The sequence below is a fragment of the Bombus pyrosoma genome, linkage group LG8 (assembly GCF_014825855.1).
Source record: "Bombus pyrosoma isolate SC7728 linkage group LG8, ASM1482585v1, whole genome shotgun sequence".
NCBI classification, from domain to species: domain Eukaryota; kingdom Metazoa; phylum Arthropoda; class Insecta; order Hymenoptera; family Apidae; genus Bombus; species Bombus pyrosoma.
Genome location: NC_057777.1, coordinates 2,147,482 through 2,170,894, shown reverse-complemented (window position 1 = coordinate 2,170,894; position 23,413 = coordinate 2,147,482). Strand labels below are relative to the sequence as shown.

The 23,413-nt window shown below is 36.8% G+C and overlaps 1 protein-coding gene across 9 annotated transcripts in view; it reads left to right on the top strand.

Moving 5' to 3' along the window:
* The window catches only part of LOC122570140 (peroxidase-like), a 58,198-nt gene extending 35,181 nt beyond the window's left edge, over positions 1 to 23,017 (top strand). For 3 of the 9 annotated variants that reach the window (XM_043732066.1, XM_043732072.1, XM_043732069.1), the window contains 12 exons: positions 7,886 to 8,029; positions 9,101 to 9,419; positions 11,615 to 11,832; positions 15,695 to 15,871; positions 16,294 to 16,490; positions 16,576 to 16,753; positions 16,888 to 17,230; positions 18,261 to 18,417; positions 18,551 to 18,724; positions 18,889 to 19,087; positions 19,176 to 19,281; positions 19,433 to 23,017. In XM_043732066.1, the coding sequence (XP_043588001.1) occupies positions 7,886 to 8,029; positions 9,101 to 9,419; positions 11,615 to 11,832; positions 15,695 to 15,871; positions 16,294 to 16,490; positions 16,576 to 16,753; positions 16,888 to 17,230; positions 18,261 to 18,417; positions 18,551 to 18,724; positions 18,889 to 19,087; positions 19,176 to 19,281; positions 19,433 to 19,520 (2,300 nt within the window). In that variant the 3' untranslated portion in view covers positions 19,521 to 23,017. Of the gene's footprint in view, positions 1 to 51; positions 513 to 684; positions 927 to 1,014; positions 1,104 to 3,136; positions 3,168 to 6,471; positions 6,509 to 6,541; positions 6,738 to 7,885; positions 8,030 to 9,100; positions 9,420 to 11,614; positions 11,833 to 15,694; positions 15,872 to 16,293; positions 16,491 to 16,575; positions 16,754 to 16,887; positions 17,231 to 18,260; positions 18,418 to 18,550; positions 18,725 to 18,888; positions 19,088 to 19,175; positions 19,282 to 19,432 lie in introns of those variants that run through there. The other 6 variants (XM_043732073.1, XM_043732068.1, XM_043732071.1 and 3 more) reach the window with 6 other exon arrangements.
* The last annotated feature ends 396 nt before the right edge of the window (positions 23,018 to 23,413 follow it).

Below are 23,413 nucleotides of genomic sequence, written 5' to 3'. Positions count from 1 at the left end.
CGGACACAAGAGAGGGGGGAACATAGAAAAGAGAGAGACGATAGAGAGAATTCTGCAGTCTGCAGCGCGGTGTCGTGCTCGCGTTCAGTTTCCTTCGCTAACTTGGATACCGTTGAATCTTCGGTTCATCTTCAGCAGCTAGTTTTCGTGAACGCAGCGCGTCCGCAAATATTTTTTTCACTCGTGTTAGTTATCAGAGGTGAACGCACCTGTACGAGCAGCTTTCAACGAGAATCTATCGTAGAAAGTTTACGAACGAAATCGCTCTAATTCGTTGAACTTGACATTTTGTCGAAAGAGAAATATTTTCAATTCGTCGAGTAATTAATCGGATTCGTGTTGGCACGAGAATTACCAAAGATTCGCGTTTAATGTGTGGAACGTATCGTTTCTAACTCGAACACAGCTGTCCCGCTTTTGCGTGTTGAAAATGTTCCTCGTTGTGCCGGCCGACAACAATCGTTGGGCCTATACGATGCATGGATTGGAGAAGCCCATGGATCACGTGTCCGGTAATGTTGTGTTACTCACATTTTTGATATCCGACGATCATAAACGATTCTTATTAGCCGATATACATACATATCGTGTATTGTACTAGATGTAAGAAATTTTTATAGCTCTTAGTGGTTCTTTCGCGGCCTTTAATGCAAAAACGAACGAAAATTGTAAATAATATTTTAGGTACTATCGGTGAAAGATACATGTATGTACATAGCAAGGTCATAAAATTAACCGGGCTTGGAAGTACAATATAGATACATACACCGCTTTTGAACGCCGAAACAGAAATTTCCGCAGATCTAAAAGGAGATACTGATGGCCAAAGCGCATAGATCTTAGCTGCAGCTAAATCAATCGATGTTCTTACTTAAAGCTTTAAATTATAACCTGAGCATGCTTCTTGCGTGAAGAAATTCAGACAGGTATAACCAGTGTAGATAATTCTTCCGGTTTGAGACATAGTTGTTTGCAATATGACATTTATATAGAATATAATTACTTATTTTCTAGGGAATTGCACTCTTTCATCTCGTGCTTACGTTATTTTAACAGTCACTGCCATCATATTATTGTATGCAAGTCACCAAAATGATATATTGGTAAATATCAGTATGACTTACGTTATTATAACAAGGAAAAATGGAATATCAATTTATCTAGAATATGTCAAATACGTATTAAGACGTAAGCCTGCTGGATGAAAATGAATAGTAATATTGATTGCTCTTATCAGCAGTGTTATCTAGGTCAAGCTGCAAATTTTTAAGACACTCGATTGTTTATCAATGTTATGGCTGTAGGATTTTAACGTAATACGAAATATGACGTAGAATGTAAGATCTTTGACTCGTATGACTCACTGGCAGGAAAATATTGTGACTAATTACGCAATAAAATTGAAATTTTTTGCTTAATTCAGTATGAGATATAACACATTCTATTACGATCATTTGACTATCTGCCTTAAAATTATCTAATTATTGAACTGTTTTAAAAGTAGTTAACTATTTAACCATCTTTTTAATTATCTGTTTAACTAGTTTAAACGTGATAAAAACAGTGACATGTTATTATTAAACGGCCGAGAAGTGAATTGCCGTGTTATTTTCAGAGAGTGAAAATAATTTTGGAGAAAAATAAAATACGTAGCAAGAAATTTATTGATGTACACTATTGGATAACAGAAAAATGTGGTAAAAGAAATGCGGAGTAGTAACGAAGCAGTAACAGAGACAAAATGTTTTAAATATTAATTTTACAACGTAAGGACCATATAAATTAATAAAATGTTGAATGAAGAATATGTGCAGTCTGTCATTATTATATATACACATGTGCAAGAATATAATTTGAAATATGAAAAAAGTATATAGGAGAAGATATTTAAACAAAAAATTTCGTAATACACCTGACGTTCATTTTGCATTAGTAAATATGTATCTAAGCAATTTCAATGCGATATATAAACATACAATGAAAAGAATATCTTAACAGGTGGTTATATCTTATCACGTTACTTATGACTTGTTTTTATTCGACTAGATATGTATTCTTCCATTGCCTTTTTTTAGAAATTTTCAATGATTCTGAAAATTAATTTCTCTTAATGTTAATATTGAACATCTAGTCAGCGTAATTATTCGTTCGAACCTTTCAATTTACTACTTTAAATTATCTTGCGTATTTCCCTGTTGATATCATTAAAATGTGAGATCTATTCCAACCGTAATCTACTTCATAGAATCGTTTGTTTTACTTGATCTTTTTCTCAAGCTTTAGACATCTTTTGTACTTGGATAATACGTAGTTCTTATCTGTATAGGAATAAGAAGTGCTCTCTTCAGAAGAACAAATATCTTTAGATTATATAGAAATCTAAATACACGTACAATACAATTCACACAAGGTAAACTTACAATATCTTTTTCAATGGGTGATTATAGTAATTTTAGATAATAAAAGATGTGAAAAATCCGCTACGAATATTTCAAGCGAGTGAAGATAATTTTTATTACGTTTACGTCGAACGAATCGTCGAGTTCTACAACGCAGTGTTGCTTAAAGTAATTACATGATTGAGGCTTTACGTGACACGAATAATTTCAAGACATTTTAATATCAAGTAGGCATTACATTTGTTTGTCCGTTTATACTTGCAACTTCGAATTTTCAGTATGTTCTATATGTTTAATAGTGACCGAATTACAAGCTTTTTGTATTATAAAAGAAGGAAAACGAATAAGTAAAGAGAATATGATGGATGGTTCGGTTCAGTAATTTGCATGCAAGAAAAATATTTGTGCCAGTTGTTCAATATTCATTACGCCGGATACGTCGTAGAATACGCTGGATTCGATGTGTTGAGCAATACAAACGGATTATCTCAAATGCGTTATACAATACCATCTCAGGAATTAATTTGAATTACTTAATAACAAAACAGTAACTATATGCATAGAGCATAATGCAATTATTCTCAGGTATTTCCAATATTTATTCGCTGTAACACGAGGTGCTATGACGTAACGAGACTGGATTTTAAAACGTTTGACGGGAAACAGGCGTGGAGATCGCGTTCTACTGGAACACGAGGCATCTCGCAAGTTATAAATATCTGGTAAAATTTTCTTAAAGGTCGTGGTAATCGATGAAAAGAACGAAAGGTGAGTCTGCATAATCGTATCTGGCTGTGAATCGAAACGCGGAGGTACAGGGTGGCTCGATTCCAAACAGCACTTCCGAGTTCGACTCTATTTTCGTTCTCGCGAGGGCGAGAGTGGCGATCAGGGTGCGTAGTCTCAAATGAATCATCCTGTACTATGACCATACTAAATTTAAATCCGTCTACTTTCGTTCAAAAGTTATTTTAATGATAAGGATATATTTAGAGGGTTTTTTATTTTGAGGTTGATTTATTTTGTTTAGAGGGTGAGATAGGAGAAAAGGAAGGGAACATGTACCCATGAGATCCTTCCTTCAATGAGTTTACATTGGCACGAACAGGAAAATAGAGGCGATTAGATAATAATTTGGATATATACGTATGACGGAGATACTTTTTTTGAAACTTTGACATTTTAATTACGTTTTACCAAATGATGATAGTAGCGAGAAAGAAGATCGTTGATTTCAGGTTTTTCACTGCTCTTTCATCTGGATTATGGTATTTACGCTAAACTATTTTTGGAATTCTATCTTAAAGAAACAGATAGATCGTTCATTCTGGAAAACGCTGAATTTACGCCTATTTGTAACGCTGTTCCAGTAAAAGATTGCTATTTCCTGAAATAGAAGCAAGATTGAATCGGTACCAGTTATATGTAACGCTTAAAATTCATACCCGATGTACGTATCTTAGTTTATTTTGGCTTAGAAATAGGATTTGGTTCGCATTTCTTCGTACCCATTTATCACAATCATATATTTTTCCTATGTCTAACGTGCGGTGGAATAAGAAAATAGAATTTGTAACGTAGCTCATTCATAGTCACGAAAGTTCAATATTTGTCTTCTTGCTTCGGAGAAAATTTACTTGTATCTATCCATTGTTTATGAAAGACTCGAGGCGTTTAGACGTTCGCAGAAGAAGATGTTTAACCTTTATTCTACATTTTTTTACACCTTCTTCGTACACGGAACGTGTTATTTCAATCTTACCAGCTGTGGCTGTCCTAGAAAAAGTAGTTGTTGCTATACAAGAGTAGTCAGAGCCAGACGTTAGAACCGTGAAGTATAAAGTGAAAGTGAAAACCGTACAAGTTGTCTACGCAAATGCGTGAATTAGCATCCGTGTGATCTGAATAAGAAGACAAAAATCAACTAGATACATACCTATGAAGGTAATCCATTATGTCAATATCGTTTTCTATCAATGTTTTACGAAAAACGATACATTTTGTATATTTCTTTTTATTTTTATAGTCCTTCAAATTTTTCCGTGTTATCGCTACAACTATAACAAACAGATACGTTTCATCGGTGCGTGTTATTGATTATTCGATCGATGCTTATTGTGTGCAATTTATAATCCATAATAATACAGCTGTCGCACCTAACATCGAGTAATATACGTATGTATTAGAATGGTAAATTCCGCTCTGATTTTATAATGGTTAATTCCATTCTAGGATAATTGATATCTTGATGATAGCAGCGATATCGGTAAATTGAAAAATAACACTTTGTTCCAGTATATCATAAAAGATATAGTACAAGTACTGTTGTATTGTTTAGGGATTATTAAATACAGATCGACATAAAAGTATTTACTTCGAAGATATGAAATAAAAAATACATTGGATAATTGGTTTAGCGTTAAACTTCAACACGATCTTTCGTATTTCAAACATTATACGTAAAATATAATTTATTGTCACGCACGCGTTGCACGGTCAAAAATCGAAGGGAATAATTTTACATTTTTATTCCTTTTGAGATGTTTCTTCGTCTTTCTCAAGATCGGTGTGCGGTTGTAGAACTTTTCCTGTTTTTTTAAGATATACGTAAATATTAGGAGGAAAATCTCGAAAGCGAGCAATCATTTAAAGTATCTATAAATTACTGTAATTATTTCAGAAGTCCTGCCACCTCGCCGACTTTGATGATTCCTGAATATGTCGTAGAAATCAACATTTTCAACGACTCTCCACATATACATGAAAATATTTTTGATATCTTTACTTTGATGCGCGTTGAGTGCCGTTTAGGGTTTCGATTAGGCTTATGTATATACCGGCATGATTATATTACGTGTTTACAACGCCATGAGTTTTACAGTCTCGCGTTTCAATCTGTAAACACAGAATGAGCGAAGAGAGAAGATTTTTAGTTACGCATAATAGATATTCGAGCGGAGTAAAAAGTTGAAGCTAAACCTAAATCAATAGAGGTCATCGAGCTTCTTCGTTTCACTTGAAATTACTGGATGGAAATTACATGAAAACTTTTTTAACTGCTAGCCAGCATAATGATCTATATCGGATTAAGTTTGGGTTAGGTACGAGCCAACATTAACTACGCATTTCCTTCTTATCTGCCTTTCACAAATTGAAACTTGAGATATGTAAATTCATCGCGACCCAGGCGTATAATATGTATGTGTAATTATGTCCGTTGATAAGTCTAACCCAAAGTCTAAGCGACATCCAACGCGCATCAAGGTCACAACGCAAAAATATTTTCATGTATATCTCGAACACTAAGGCTGGGCGGGGAATTATATGTGCGGGGAAAAATTGTCGAGAATGTCGATCTTTAGAACATATTAGAAAACCATCAAATCGGTGAGGTGATAATACTTGTAAATAATTGGCAAATATTCTACCTACCTACATGTGTGATACTGTACGACTACATTCGTACACTTATCGTTTTAACGATTTTGTATATGCATATTATGCTAATCACGTAGCCACTCGTGAATGAATCATTGATCGGTAATGTTATCAATGTCATCATCCCAGCGCGGTTCTATTGTAGTCGCAATTATAACAATTTGGAAGCGTTATAATCGTAACACGCTGCTCGGACTCTATTTTCGTTCGAGTTGGATCTCCCGTAGATTACGAAATTGCAGGAAGCTAAATGAAAAAATGGGAAATAATAGGATGTGTAATGACTTGAAGCTATGAAAATATATTAGCAAAATACGAGACGCAAATAGAATAAAGGCGCCACAGATTTGCGATTGTTTCGTGTGTATGTCGATTATGAAGCGTCATTAAAGTCAAGGAAGTATCAAGAACGCAGAAACTGTGCAATTAGGAATCGGACTGCGTAGTCTTGGAAATAACATGGCATGAAAAATGCTCCACTGGAAAATAAACGCAGTATTTATCTCACGAATCTCGAACCTACACTTTCCTAATAAACGTGTAATCAAACACATAAATCTTACACGTCGATCTTCCCTCTATGGTATAAATAGAAAAGAAAAGAATGTTCCGATGGTAGTTGTACGAAAACAAGCCGCCTAGACAGTCGATGCATCGATTTTACGTGAACGGTAAAGCGAACAAAATTGAAAATAGGGGTAGCGGTGTGCGTGTCTCGTTCTTTCCTTTGAAAATTACTGCTAGTGGAAATAGCGAACGTTTCAACGAGTTTGACGAACTTAAATAAATTAGAAGACTTTGATGTCTTAGGAAATCTGTATGTTTCGAAGTAACCGGTCGTTTTATGCAATTATTTATGGTTTCATCAGGAAGGTGTTTGCACGGCTCATTTCAAAAGTCGTAAGTAACATTTCGAGAATTACTACCGTTTTTTGTTTATATTTTCTTGTAAGCGAAAACTGTATGTACATCGTCGTGGCGACGATAAGAAATCTGATAATGATTTGTTTTTCTCTTTAATTTTTTAAACCTGTTTATACATTTACGAGTAAGTCCTAGCAATTAGATGGAATAACAGTAGACGCAAGGTAATCTTAAATAAAACGGATTTACAATTTAATTTATTTAATCGATAGGGTCTTGAAACGTTTCAATTCGACAGTCAGACAGACCGAACCTCGAGGTTTCGTTGGTAAATAATAGCTTTCAGTCCTCTGAGTTGTAAACTTGCGACTAGTTGAGCCACAGAATTGGTAGCATATCGAGATTATTTTGTTCGTGTCACCTATTTTGCTTGATATTTACAGTATATTTGATATTCAAGTTTTGACGTCTAACTTCTGTCTCTTATCGTATGTTATAGAGAAAAAAAAGACGTTCATTGGAGCTGATAACAAGTGGAAATTAATATACAAAACAACATTCTATAATTGTGTCGACAGCTTCGAGTTTCACTTCGTGCTTACGTGTTTACGCAGAATTAAGTGGCGTACATCTTTTGATAACCTTACTATCAATGACGTCAATGCCCCTTCAATCTTTATTTCCTTATCTTAAACAAAAAAAGAAAAAAAAAAAGAAAAGACGAAGTAAATAATTTTTAAAACTCTAGTTATTAATATATTTTGCGAATTCAATTTATTTTTGACAACATCGGTCGCTTTATATCGCGCAAAAATATCTGCGCGCAATCTCGACATGCGATTGTCAAGCTGAAGGTATACGTTCAACCGAATCACGTTTACCAAATATAGAAGAACTGGACAGTGACAATCTCATAAGAACGGCAATTTGCCAGAGCCGTTTCAACCAATCGATCAATTAATCTCTTCAACGAACCTTAAGCCATTAAGCTATTCCAATAAACGAGATTTATTTCTCTAAATGTAAACACTCTGTTGCACGAAATTACTCGACTGACCATTTTACATATACATGATCGTAATGACCACACACATGATCGTAAATACGATCGTGTATGCGTTGAATCATCGGTCAAGAAGTTTTTGTAGCAAATAAACGACGAAAGTTCATTTGGTTCTGTGCAGCTGGAGGACTAATGGCGGGTTCCGTGGCTACCTTGGCGATCCTCTGGGTCTCTCTGCAAACCATGGGATTCCTTGGGAATTCGCACGCGATCGGTGCCTATAAATTGCCGATGTCTGTGCAGAACTACCTTGCCAGTTACACAGGTAGGTCGTCCATAGCTTTTTTCTACCTTTTGTTCTTCTCGTCGACGAAGAAAATTTTGATCCTTTGATCGAGTAGCCCAATACCTTCGGTGGTGAATTTTGTCCTCGATTATCGCCAACGTCGAGCAATACGACTATACTTAGCCCACCTAAGCCCATAGGCGAATGTCTTGTAAATATATTTTAAAATTGATCAATGCTGTTGTGAATTGCATTTTTGAAACATTATCGAAACATAAGTACACAGTCGTATTTAATAATTTTACAGCCATTACTGTTTGATCAAATATTTCATTTTTAGGTAAGATCAATTATTACAGACAAATGTTTAGTTCAACGTACATTAAATTCAATACTCAAACATTTTTAACCATTGTCTTCATAATTTTTCTTATATAAAACTACTTATGGTGTTTTAATACGCTTTTTATTGGTTTTAATGAACTTTCTTTTTAAAATAAATTCGTAAGCATTTTAACAAATAACGATTCTATCCTTCTTCTCTGTTTCTAAACGAATATATAATGAACACAATAATCACGATAAATTATATCCGTGTTTTACAGTTTGAGATTCCATCGAGTCTATACATAAAAGCTACGTCAGGAGATCAATTTATATGTGTTTTACAGTCTATACACCTGAATCGTGTACTTTGGAAAACTATTTGGAAAACCTTTGAAAAATTCAAGATTACTCGATTTCGCTATTCCAATCTTTTTTATGCAATATAATATTTTATCAACAAAGAATTGTTTCTGTAACATTCGTATCTTCTACATTAGATCTCTTCACGATTACAAAAAAGAAGATACATGATCGTGCCACACGTAAATATTATCAGAACATAAACAGCCTCTCTAACGATTACACCTACGTAGTTTATTATATTTGCAAAATTCTGCAGAAAAGGAAAAAATACACGAGAAATATATAATGTACTTTTCCTCCTTGTATGTCTTCGATAAGAAATTCGTTGAAAATCTTGCACTTTAAATTAAAGCTTCGACCCGTTAAGTCGCGACCAACACAGTTGAATTGACTGAACCCATTTCACCGACGTTTTTAAAGGTATCCTTTCAGGTTTGCCGATGTCGAACGACCCTTACGAGGGCGGCGTCGTAGACACAGGTCGTTTCCATAATCGACGTTACCCTCACATTGACGAGGCGGTCTTGAACAACTCGATCACTTTCGCGCAAAGCTTGATCGATCGTATGAGCACCCTCGAAAGGAATATCGCGAATGCTGGCGTCGAATTGATGGCTCACACGCCGGCTGGAAAACAATTCCTTGATTCATATCCTTCCGAGGATGCTTTCGAGAGAGGCCTCGACGCCATTGTGGCGATGAAAGCTTCGTCCTATCTCCTTCATCAGAACTGTCGCAGGTAACATACACCTCTTAGGTCAAAACTCCTTTCCATTGACTGTTACGACTCTGCAGGATGTTTCATTACTGGTGAAAGTCCACTTGTGCACGAATTCAGCGTTGAAAAATGTTTGAAACGTTTCCTCTAAATAAATCACGTCTTTGCTTTTGTTCAGTGTCTATCGACCAGTCGACGCTGTTGCCGGTTTCAAACGTAAGATCCGACGAGTCGATCTTCCGCAGATTTTTCGAACGAGGCTCGAGTCAAGTGATTGCGCACGACGTTTAGCTGCGGCTGAAATTTCATATCGCTGTTTCAATCTCTGAAACTTTTACTTAAACATCGGTTTTTTCAAACACGCGAAACTTATTGTTTGCCTTCAGCCGTTACATCCGCTGCTCGTTACTTTTCAACGCTGAACCTTTCGTTAAAGTGGATTTCGTTCGTAAAGAATCACTGTATTTGCTATATTATCTGAAAAAAAGGAGGAAATTGTGCAAAAGGAAGACTATTTTTAGAAGGAAAATGGTTTCGTGCTGTTTGAACACTTGGTATACACATATGGTATACATGGTTTATTGAATATTGAATTTTACTCTGCTATCTATGTACGGTAATTGTTTGCATTTCGTTTCATTGAATACACGCCCATTATCTGGGATGCAAAGTAAACATAACATATTCTATACACCATAGTCTGAGATCGGAATAACTCCAGTGGGATAACTTAAAATAACTTTTCATTTTACGTAGTCCGAGTAAATAAATAACATTGTATCTTCGTATATCGTATTTTTACATCGTAATACGATCAAATCGAGTATTACTATGGTAATTTGTATTACTATAGAAACGGTGCAATACCAAGTGGTGTAAAAGCTAAAGATACGAATTCTCCTTAGTACAATCGAAGAATTTAGATTCAGATATCTCGCTACAATTTTTCTATTGAAAATTACTAACAAAATACTGGTAAATTTGTATCGTTTATTGCTTGGTCTTCTAACGAAAGTTCTCATTGTATTTGAAATTAAACTATTAATTCGAGTCTTATTTTATTTCGATACTCTGCTTGCAACGTTGGATTAATAAGAATGCCTTTTTGCACAATGAAAAGATCATTTGGAAAGTCGCTTACTATCGAGATATCAGAAGATGGTTTTGAACGAAGAAACCAATGATATTTACACTATGCTTTGAAACCATCTTCTGAACTCCCAACGGCAGTCCATTCTTCATCTTTAAAGAGAATTGGAATAGCTATGACTGCAAATACTTTTTAATTCGAATATCAGCAGAACATTCACTTTTCTCTCAATTTTTCGTGGACTTTTAATCTTATTATTGTAAATTCACCTAGCATCACTGTTCTTTATACGATGTATATTGATCTGAACATTGATTTTAAGAAAATGCAGGTGCAATTTTGTCCTTAAACATATTTTCTTTGGATGCAACGAACGAGAGGAAATTTCTTTGCGATTCAAGAAAAATATGGAAACGGGAGTTACCAACAAAAATTTATCTCTATCTTTATTCCATGTAATATTGTTTCAAGTAAATCTCTATGTACTTGAACATCACATTAACGGGAGAATTCGAGCAGCGGGTTAAGTTCCTTGACATTTTTACAATCAACATTATTAGTTTGCAAGAAAATTGTCACACGCTATATCGATTAAGATATTCGATGTACTCTGATATAAAGTTTAAAACTTATTCTCGCCGAGTGAATCCAATTCTTGAGTGAAGAACTATCTTTAATGTAATTTACACGTCTTTACCCCTTTGTGATCCAAATTGCATTTCAACTTTTATCTCAATTGTCTGATTAATTTACGACACGTAAGGATTAAGGGTTCGCTTTCTATGTTAAATTATAATTAAAATCGAACGGAATAGAGCAACGAGGTCGGCTCGACGTAGGATCGCAAAGGGTTAATGTATTACGTATCATTATAATATTAAGCTCGCAAAAATTCGTCTGAATATTATCACCTCAACATACCTCTGAAGTACGAAATCTTCGATAGAACGTTGTCTGTCTCATTACAAAGATTAATAATGGTAATACCTTAAGCATTCTATAAATTATAGATGATAATATCTGGTTTAATAGCATGTTATTATGACGGATAGTAAACAAGTCCGTGTCCACATTCTACTACCGCGTACTTAATATATTTATAAGAAACAACTGGCGTTTGTTACAGATTTGGTTTGGAGAAAGATGATTGCGCTCGTTACATATCGACGCTGTCGCTTCAGGGGACTCCGTTGGACTCAGCTTGTCCGACGTTGCGACACCCGATTTGCGATCTCACGGCCAAGTACCGAAGCATCGACGGTGCTTGCAACAACGTCGAAAATCCAAGCTGGGGTAGTGCGATGACCGCGTACACCAGAATTCTCTTCCCCCAATATTTTGATGGTAAGGATTTTTCCTACCATGTGACTATCGATAGAGAAAGAAAAAAAAAAAAAATAGAAGGACTTGTCTATCATATTTCGTTATATATAGTCCCCCCCATTTTGTGCGATGAAAAGTCGCGAGAATTTCGTACGATCGCGATCGCCGCTACGTTCGAATTGTTACGTCGGCCCTCTTTGAATCGTCGGTTTTTCGATTGGCTCTCACGATTTCGGTTATTAGCGCGAGACGCGTCCTTTTCTCTTGTCTTTAACATTCGCACGCTGCTCGGGCTTTCGAACGGACGAGATAAACGGAAATAGACAAAAGAACAGTTCGAGATATATTTTGGCTTCACCATACCGCGTTTCGTGGCCTCTCGTCGTTATTTGTGTGGAATAATAATGGTACAATTATTTGCAGCCTCTGGTCGCTTGGCGCTTCCTTGTTCTCCTCCCACGTATCCGTCCTGATTCCTCTGTCGTCTATCTATGTGATCGTTTCTTCTCGTTGCCGGTTTTCTCGTGGTAGATTCTTCGAGAGACGATCTCATTTTGTATCTGGTATGCGTCGAAACGGCCGACGATCCAAGAATACTTTCGACCACGTTTTCCAATTGTACGCGATGCGCAGTCGCTCCCATTAAACTTACCAACGAAACGGAATAGTATTTGTCTGCATAAATGCGAGATGCAGTTAGCCAATTATACATATTATATAAGCTGGACGCGCATCTTGCGACGTGGGATGTGTCGTTTTCATCTTTTGTGTTTGCGAAATGTGGCATCTTTCGTGTTGCGGAATGTGTCACTTTCATCTGTTGCGTCGTGGGATGTATCGCTCCCCGTGCACGTGTCGCATATCTGTGATCATCTTTACGAACGTCCAGAGAAGACGAAACTGTGCAATTTGGCTGTAACGCTGGAACGTGTACAGGGTGTCCTAGAAATGTTTTATTTATATCTTTATTTCTGTCTGCCTATCGACTTGACTTTACCTTTCGAACGTTAACAAATTGTACGATACTGCAAGGAAGCAGTAAAAGACTATGCGCGAACCCTTTCGCTCAAAGCAATTTCTGTCAAACTGTTTTCTGCAAATGCGTTCGGAAACCGAATATTTTACGGACAAAAGTCGCTGTGTTGGTAGAATTCGCGAAGAAAATTATACATTGGATTAACGAAGCTTTCAACGACTGATCCTTTTATTCGTATATCGTAGACAAAAAATGTACGAAAACTTATAGTTTTGGCTGTTGCGTTTGAGTATAGTTTCTTTCACGCGTGCACAATTGTAATATTCTCCAGGCGCAACTATGTACGTACGTAGCTGGAAAAATTTAGCAAAAATTATTTTAAACTCATTCAGCTTCTGTCTGAAACATTTGCCGTATCGTTAACGATATCTATATATCTAAGGGAGGTACGTTGTACGCGTATTTCGTCGTGCTGTTAGAAGAAGAAGAGTAGTCAAAACTTGAGATAAAGTCGGAGCGTGACTTCATATTCCTGGAACGCATTAATGTACGTACAAAGCGTACGAGAATTTCTAAAGAATTCCTTTTTCCAAAGGTCTACGTTTTTGTGGTATTCGTTACAATACTGAATATTTCATGTAGCGCGGTAAACTTCGAACATGGTAAACCTATGTCTCTCGTAATTTTCCCTATTTTCGATCGGAGCACGGTAGTATAAACGTCTAATAAAATCGTACGAAGAGGAACGGTGATACGATAAATTCTCGAGGCTTACCAAGAAGAAACGAGAGACGTACGTAGTGTAGAACACGCGAAGTACACCTTGTACATCTCGCTTCGCTGTACTCGAACCTTCGCTGTTACGCGTTTCTGCGGAATAATTCAAGGACGTTGCTCTTATATTTCCATATAAGTAATTTTGATTAATTTTACGACGATAATTCTAGGACACCTTGGACATTACACCGGACTTCCTTGCATAATTCTTAGGGCGAATAAAAAATTCCGCCGCAATTAATCGAATTTCAATCGACCACAGGACTGTCAACTATACCTCGGTTTCAAACAGGCTTCTTGCATAATTGCTCGCTTTTTAGACAAGACACGTTACATTTACCAAGGATACACGTAGAATGGTATCATCGCATCTCATGTTCGTTGCATTCTCAAAACTCTTCCTTTCATTCGTCGGCCGTTGATGTGGAGCAAAGTCGAAAAATTGGTAAACCGTGTGTGATGAAACGAAGGAAAACGGGCGACCGTTTCCTGTTGACGACTGGAAATCGTTACAGATTGCGTGGTGATGCACGCGAGTTACCAGCCTCGACCTACTAACCCACCTAGTCCTCACAATGACACCTTGCACAATTATATACGATCACAAACAACGAAACAGGAGAATCATACACGCATACATATTTATCACACAGATGACAGACGCAAAGCAAAGCTTAAAGAATCTATATATTGTATCTCATTTGTGTATATGTAAATATGAAAACGAACACACTCTCTGATCCCTGGGCGCTAATGGATGGAAAACAGAAAAAAAAAAAACGTTCGTCGATTGGCTTAACAAATTATATTCTGTGATTTGCATTACAGTTGTTGTGCGATAAGGCACATAGAGCATAAAATGCCTGAGTGTAGCAGTGAATAATACTGCCTACAATAGGGTGCCCCGGTCGGGAGATTCTATCCAGCAGTAGAATGTGTATGTAATCTAATTCGGATATACCTAATAATGTATCATATTTATTATTGTAACACTAGTTCAAATATTTTCTGTTGATTGCGGTATACGGGTCTCGTTAAAGGTGTCCGAGACAAGCGAATGAGAATTGGGAGTCATTCGCGGTTCTAGGATCTTGCGATAGGCTGAAACGTAGTATATTGAACGTATTGTTAACGATCTTAGTATTTATCAAAGTTTTTATCTAAAGACGTAAAGAATATGGACACGATGTTGTATCGCACATCAAAGAGCTAAGAGATACGCGATATACAGTATGCACGATAGGACGTTGAGACGATCGCTCCCAGTTTGATTTTCTCACTTGGGCACCTTCATCAGCCTATCACCTAGATAAGTCACTTGATTCCTTCTGCGAGCGTTCTCGACGTGATCGTTTTAAGAACAGTAAAGAAGCAAAACTAAAGAATCAGTAGTCGTAATCAGAGAATCGAATGTGAGCCGGTTTTTCATTTTTAATTCGTTCTCAGCGCGCGTGTTTTCGTCGATAACGCATCAGAACGTCATGTCGAGCAAAATAAGTAGAAGACAAGTATTTTGTACTGCTGCTCTGCAGCGCGAGAGCTGCCGCATCTTAGTAGATCCAGGGATCAATCAGAGCTGGGACGCGAGTGATAACGAAAACGAAGAAAAACAACGAACATTCTGGTGAAACGGTTCGCGTTTGAAAAGCAATTATCGTTGAATAGATCGATAGACAGAAGACTCCATGATGTCATCTACTGATTGATCTCTGACGAATTGGTCGCAAGTTGAGGCAGGTTTTATAGGCGCGGTTAGGCTTGGGATTCTCGTATGCAGGGATTTGAAAGCTCGATTTCGGTATACAGAATCAGGCATTGTTAAATCAGTCGCGAATTGTCTCTCGCTCTCGCGCTGTACGAACACTATTTTCACATGCATAGGCGAAGCTCACATGCAAAACCTTGTCGAAATCGGAGTAATCGTAATGTCTCGATTCCAACTATTTCATCGTTTCGGCTTCGTTGTTCGTCGTCCGATACTGTTCGTACGGAAACGAGCAAATTTGTACGATATCGGTGCCGGTTGATAGATTTGAACATCATTTTTGCGAAACTTAACCGTGGTATTACTCCGATTTGACGACATATCGCGAGAATAAACGCGAGGCTAATGCTTCATTTGGCGACCAGGAATTCAAGAACCGAGACGCATGGGACAAATGAGAAAGCCGCTGCCAGGTGCCAGAAGCGTAAGCGTGGCTTTATCGACACCCAATGATCAATCGGATGTCAGCAGAACGTTGACGGTCGTCCAATGGGCGCAATTTATCGCGAATGATATTTCGCATACTCCAATGCGTAAGATGGGTAAGTGTTTCAGCGATATTTAACACGAAGAATATTTTTATTACGATAGAAATGATAAAATTCGAGAGACGATGAAAGAAGATTTCCAAGATTTTAATAATATTTCCTTCGTACACAAGTAATTTTAAGAGCATGAAGACCTAAGATCTAGCTTCAACCTCTATAAGATTAGGAAATCGAAAAAAAAATTACAAAGCAGTGTACCTCGTGTCAACGAGACTAACATAAGATCACCGCACTGGAAACACCGCGTAATACGTATTATATGTTAATATCCATTGTATTATGTTCTATTAGTCTTAAAATTGCAACCTATTCTCAGTTATGGTAAATTTGTAACTCTCAGACTGAACGCGTGTATTCTCTATAACTGTAACTAAAATATTCGTTTGAGTTCTCACCTGATTTACCGTTATTTACAGTATCGTCGGGAAAACCGATCTCATGCTGTCGATCAGACGGGAATGCCTTGTCTCCTCGATACATGCATCCTGATTGTTCTGCGATTATGGTACCTGATCGAGATCCCGTCTATGGCCAACATTACGTACGATGCATGAATTACGTACGATCGTTGCCGGTCCTCAAGTCGGACTGTACTTTCGGGCCTATTGAACAGGTAAATTAACTTTTCCATTAAACGCTGTATAGAAATCGTTAACGTTAGAACGTACCAGATACAACAGTGTGATTTTCAATGATAGATGAATCAAGCGAGTCACTTCTTGGATGGTTCCACGATCTATGGTTCTACGTTGAAGAAATCTCGCGAGCTTCGTGAGTTCGAAGGAGGTCGGTTGCGCGTTCACAGGGGCAACGACCACGATTTCTTGCCAATTGCTGAAAACTCTTCAGAATGCAAGGATGGGTGTTACGATTCTGGTAATTATTCGTACTTTGTATTTGATTTGCGATAGAAAATAATAACGAATCGTTCGTACAATCAGTATCGATCATGTCACGAAACTAAATATTTTGCAAAGTATTTCTACTACTAAAATACTTCTTCGTTATAGGTGATAATCGTGTAAATACGCATCCACAACTGGCTGCAATACACACTATCTGGCACCGCGAACACAACAGAATCGCCAGAAAGCTCGCCGAGCTGAATCCTCACTGGTCAGACGAGACGCTGTATCAGGAAGCCAGGCGTATAGTAATTGCTGAAATTCAGCATATCACGTACAAAGAGTGGCTGCCGATATTACTGGGCAAGAGATACACTCGGGCGATTGGTCTCGCCATTGGAAATAGCTACAGCCGTAACTACAACTCCGAGGATGAGCCAGCAGTCAGTAACGAAGTCGCGACAGCAGCTCTGCGTTTTATGAATTCCTTATTGCAAGGAAAGATAAGGTGAGTCGATATTGTATTTTAAAATGAATCGGAATGAATGATGCTGATTAAATTATTCAGATCCATGAATCCAAGAACAAAATATTATGCTTCGGTTAAGAAATTTGTTACGTCCGGTGGCTCTCCACACAAATCATATCTCATACCGCGACCAAGATGACTGCCAGATTGCGGACCCTCAATAATCTTAAGGACTTTATCATAAATCTTCGCATTTTTATAGTTAAGGTTCTTCGGACCACACAAGTATCCTTCAAGTTGAAGTATTCGTTAGATTTATTGTCCATTCCGAGAAAACACGGGAAAACGGTTTTCCTATGTACAATACCACCCACGGGCGACCTTTGATTGGGGGCGACCAGCATCCATTCTTACTGACCAGCCTTTTTCGTATTCGACTAGAAGCAATGACAGTTGCCCTCACTTTCCGATCCAAAATTGCCATCAATTCGATGGTCCCCTACGCTAGACACACCAGCCATCGATAGCTTTCCTCCGCGACAACATCGTCACCATCTCTTGTCTGGTTTTCCGTTCATTGATAAGTCATCAGATTGACTTACTATTTATACTTCGCCGAGAATACATCTCCACGCACCACGCGTAACTACTTATACCTACAAAATTGTTGGAATTAAGTGCATATTTGAATTTATTAACTAAGCGTTATCGTCAGTTCAACCACCTCTATTATCCTAACTGAAATAGGGCATCGAGCAATTCGTGGCGTCGATTATCAAACCGTAGCGGGAATTTACGACTCTCGTTGGCGCGTTTCTTCGCGAACGGTCGAACATCATTAGTTATTCTAATGTAGCGGGATCTACATCCTACTCGTTAAGCGATTATATTGTTTATTGCACAGATACGTAGATACAGGAAAATAGCGAATACCAGAAAACGTAGCTAGTTAACGATAAGGAACTAGTTGGAGATAAAAGGATCATTAAATACTTAATGCAGTAATATTTTATCAGAGTCAAGACATAACAAGCACGTTAACGGTTTTATTTACGGTTTTACGTTACAGCTTGACAGACAATAAACGTCAGATCAATAAAACAGTTTCATTGGCGGAATATTTTTATAAACCAAATATAATTGAGTCGCATGAAATATTCGATGGTTTACTGCGTGGTATGGCTACTCAGACCAGTCAGAAGATGGATATCAGCATAATTGAAGACGTGAGTATGCCTTCTTCCTCTAGTCTAGTCGATCTAACCATCGGTTTTAAAACAATAAAAAATAAACTATCCAAGGCCGAAAATTTAATGTACAAAACGAAGTCGATAAGAACAAATTATTCGTGTTTTGTAGGTAACAAGCAAACTGTTCGCTACAAATCAGGACAGCCTAGGTTTGGATGCTATCAGCTTGGATATTCAGCGTGGCCGTGATCACGGTTTACCCGGATATAATCATTACCGCAAATATTGCGGTCTTCCAGCTGCGAAGAGCTTCGATGATTTCCTAGATTACATTCCAATGGAGGTAAATATGCCAACAAAATTTTTACGCTTCACATATATTCGTTAACTTAATGAAATTTTTCTAAATATAAAATCTTTTGGCAAAAGAAGAAGAAAAAAGAAGAAATATTTCAACTTCTAAATTACTCGAACTTTTTAAATATTTGTTGTTTATTCTGTTAACAGATGACGAAGAAATTGCGTACAATTTACGCCCATCCAGATGACGTTGATCTTATCATTGGTGGTATGGCTGAGAGACCAACGGAGGACGGGCTATTAGGTCTTACTTTCCGTTGTTTGATCTCCGAACAATTTTCCAGAACTCGTCGCACCGACAGATATTTCTACGATTCTGCAAATCAGCCACAACCTTTCACAGTCGGTAAGAAATCATTTTTCTGAAATCATCGTTAACGCTTAATATAATTATAAAAGGATAAATTTTAAGCGCGCTGAAATTTGTATTACAGAACAATTGGCAGAAATACGCAATATAACATTAGCAAGAATATTCTGCGACAATGGTAATAACATCACAGAAATGCAACCGAATATATTCCTCCGACCACAAGCAGGGTAAGTTAATATACAATTATTTTACTAAGTATATTTTACGAGTTTAGGATAATGTCATAAAAGAATAACAAATTGTCAAAGTCTGGAGTTTAGCTCGTGCAACGCCCGACAAACAAGTAATATAATATGCATTTTTTACATTTTTCATCAGAAACGAGTTGAGATCCTGTACGATGTTTGAAGCGATCCCCAGCGTGGACTTATTTGCCTGGGCAGAAAGAGCCAAGGCTTATCGTTGAACTTTCCCTCTTAATTGGCTGGTCACATTGCCGCATCGATTTGCCCGGATCGCGGGACGGGCGTAATATAGAGGTCACAAGAGAATACCGGCGACTGACTCGATCCTAATCTCGATGTGATGTTGTCAACGCGATCGGGAAAAAGAAAAAGAGGCAGAGAGTTTTTGCTGAAGAGCTGCGTGTATCAGTGCGGTCGAACATCGAACAACGGGCACGATGAAGGGATATAAGACAATTTAGTAGCATGCACACTACGCGAAAAATTGATTAAACAAATAAACAATACTGTAAATCAAGATGCATCAAATAGACGTGACTAGTCGATTAAGTGGGCACGCTACGGAGGCTGTGCTATGATATGTGAAGTCGATCGAGAGGAAAGAATAATAGAAAAACAACTGCCGTTCGATAGTGGGGAATTTCAGATTTCAGATAGACATTTCAATCTTACGGCAAGACGTTTTAGAATAATTTAGGAATAACGTGGGACGAAGTTTATCTATCATTACACGAGAATGCACGCGCGTAAAAACCTAGAAGTCGTAGATACGCTAACCTTGTTAATCCTACGCTTACAAGTATGTTTGTTTCTCAGCGACGGATATTCACAGATCATGCTGCTCGCAGTGACGTATTTGATTCCCTTTTTAGTGGCTTGAAGCTAATAATTATGTTAGGATTCCTATGCTAAACCAAATTTAAGAAAGTGTAACCTGGCTAGATCGACGTTTGTTAACCTAGTAGGAAATTAATATTTATGTCTAGAGATCCTTTGGCTAATCTGTCAAAATATATTCATTTAGACGGCGATTATTGACCTTGTATGCACCAATCGAAATACGCACACTGCAATGGCCAGTCCAAAACAGCGTTTCAAAACTTGCATGGTAAGCGAGTCCCGTTGGATCCGATTGTTTTTCACGTATTTTAGAAAACGCAAGAATCTTTCAGAACTGGAGTGCTTGATGGGCATCCGAATATTCGGGACAAGCGAAAATTTTTATTCCAGTCTTTGCACGTTAGCAAATGTATTTTATATAATTCTAATAATCATTTATCGATCTTTTTGACAAGCTGATAGTGTTCTAGGTCCCGATGCATATAGTGCCATTAGCGTCATGGTAAACCGCTCCTGGCTATTCGATGAGTTCGTGCTTTATTTGTTGATTCTTTGCAATTTGTCCATCTTTATGATAAAAAAGTAAAAAAGCCAGGAATTCGGTTTTTATATCGTTCTTTTTTTTCGCATGTTTTCACACGCAAACGCCACAGATGAAGTTTATTTTTGTAAGTCAGAGCGGCATGATATCTTGAATATTCTATGAGATATGCAAATGAATGTATGAGCGAGTTTTTCTGTTTACCAAACTCGAATCCACTGCGATTTGACGTTCTATTTTTTAAATGATCTGGCGTTAAGAAGTCCAAGTCGATTTGCAATCACAAAATAGTTCAAAGTCTGAATATATACTTCGAGGCCGCATTTTTTTATTATGAGGTAATGTTTCTACTTTACATATATACTCTTATTTTAACGTATATATTATTCAAGGTAATTAATCTTAATACAATCATGGAAATTATTGGAAAATAAAAACGAATATTCTTTCTTCGTTTTATCACGTTATCGAAGATAATTTATTTATTAGCAATTTTTTGAATTAGACTTTTAATTAGAATATTGATTAAATTCGACTATCAATTAACTAGTAACAACTGATGCTAGTTTATTAAAAATAAGATAATTTCCATATTGTTCGGTTACATCATAAAAAAAACTCCCAGCTCTCAAAGAATCATACTTTTTGGTAAGTTCATATATTTGATAGCAAAGCATTATTTCATTTTTAAACATTGTACGATGTTTAGTTATTCATGCATGCAGTGACGGATTTAAGTCTTTGGGGGCCTGAAGCTAGCAATCGTTTCGGAACCCTTGAGCTAAATTAGATTTTTAAAGGTGTTTCCTGGCTAAAGTGATGTTTGTTAAATCAATAGGAAATTAATATTCAGATTATTAGATACGCTTTGACTAATCTATCATGTGATGTGAATTGTATCATGTGGTGAGTTGTATTAATTTCATATGTAATAATTAAAATACTCCTATGGTAAGAGAGTCCCGTTCGATTCAATTGTTTCTAGAAAACGTAGGAATATTTTAGAACTCGAGTAAAAATACGATTCGACAAATATCGTTTTAGCCAAGCTAGAATTTGTATCGCAGTCTAATTGCATAGTAACAAATGCACTTCATGTAATTCTATTCGTTTACTACTTTTTCTGATAAGGACTCTTGGTGCCCATATAGCATTCCGGGGGCCAACGTTCAATGTTATCAGCGTTAAGGTTAATTTGCCTCTGCATACGCTTCAAACTTTTAACGAACAAACTCTCTAAAAATAAAAGTATAACGTGATACTACGTAGATGCAGTAACACGATAGAATATTAAGGGAATGACGTAGAGCAAATCGAATATATCAAGTAAAACACGCCAATAATTTCAAATTAATCGAATCGTCGCACTCATCTACATAGGAAGGAAGGGAAAGACGATATCGTAATACGATAAGAGCAAGTTTAATTGGATTGATTAAAATACGGAAAGATGAGAATTAGAACGAGCAATAAGTCCTGGCAGAATAATCGATGTTATAACAGACGAACCTAGTACTCTTCTACCAGATGTATTGGATGAAGTAGTGTTTCAGGGGTTTTAACGTGTTTATGATAGGACCGAAGCGGAACAAAAGTACAGAAAATGCGAGATCGTTTCGTAATTACAAAAGAATAGCAATACACCTGGTGCACAATGTCTTTCTAACTATGTAGTGCGAGGTTTTTACTCATATCGTGAAATAAGATTTAGAATATTGTATAATACATTTTAATGAAATATATCGTGTAATCAAACTTTTTAAGTAATATATTACTATAATATATTAGCTAAAGTTTAATTACATCCTTTTTTTCCGCACGATAATTCTCATGGCTGTATCGTTTTTAAATTGACAGATTCATCGTTTACAAATCTTGGTTTAAAGCATTGGTCGATGAGTTTGAATTATTCTAGAGTCTTTCGCTCAAGCCGATAACACCGGTACTGTTGAATATCGATTATGTTATATGAGACGATTATACGCATAGCTCTTGATATTTACAACGATCGCCTGCCATTTCGAATCTGTCGCGCGTTCTTCGAATTTGCTCGCAACTTGTTTTTCTCCTGATCATGCTTATTGTTACCGAAAATGAATTTTAATGGAACTCTGCTCAGCGTTTACGTTGATTTGCATGACTGTAACGACTGAAGTACTTTTAGGAGTATACGGAGTATGACTGATTAGTTTTTAAGAAGAGAATAATATTGTTGAACGTTTCGTACGTAATTAGAATTAATTGTACTTACGGAATTCAATACGATTCAAAGTTTGGATTGATTAAGAACGGGATTAATCGTATTGCAAATTTCGAAAATAAAAGATCTTATCCTAATGTGTCGGTATTTTTATATTTCGTTATTACTTGCATTCTCCCTGTATACTTTTTTACATAATTCTCGTGTTCGTATGTTTCATGCATCAGCAGAATGGATATTTTTCCACAGATGTATACTTACATATACGTACAATATATATATTTAGTAATACACGTACAGGTATATACCCATTGAGAAATATAACTCATGGAATAATCATTACTCTCGTACAAAGGATACCACTATTTTTGAAAGCGACAGAATATATATTACGATTGAATATACATATTGTAATATACATAGATTGGAATATATCGAGATACGAGTCACGGAAAACCATTACCCTTGAGCAAGAGATACCACTATTTTGTTAAAACAACGGAATATATATTACGTTGGAAATTCGACATTAA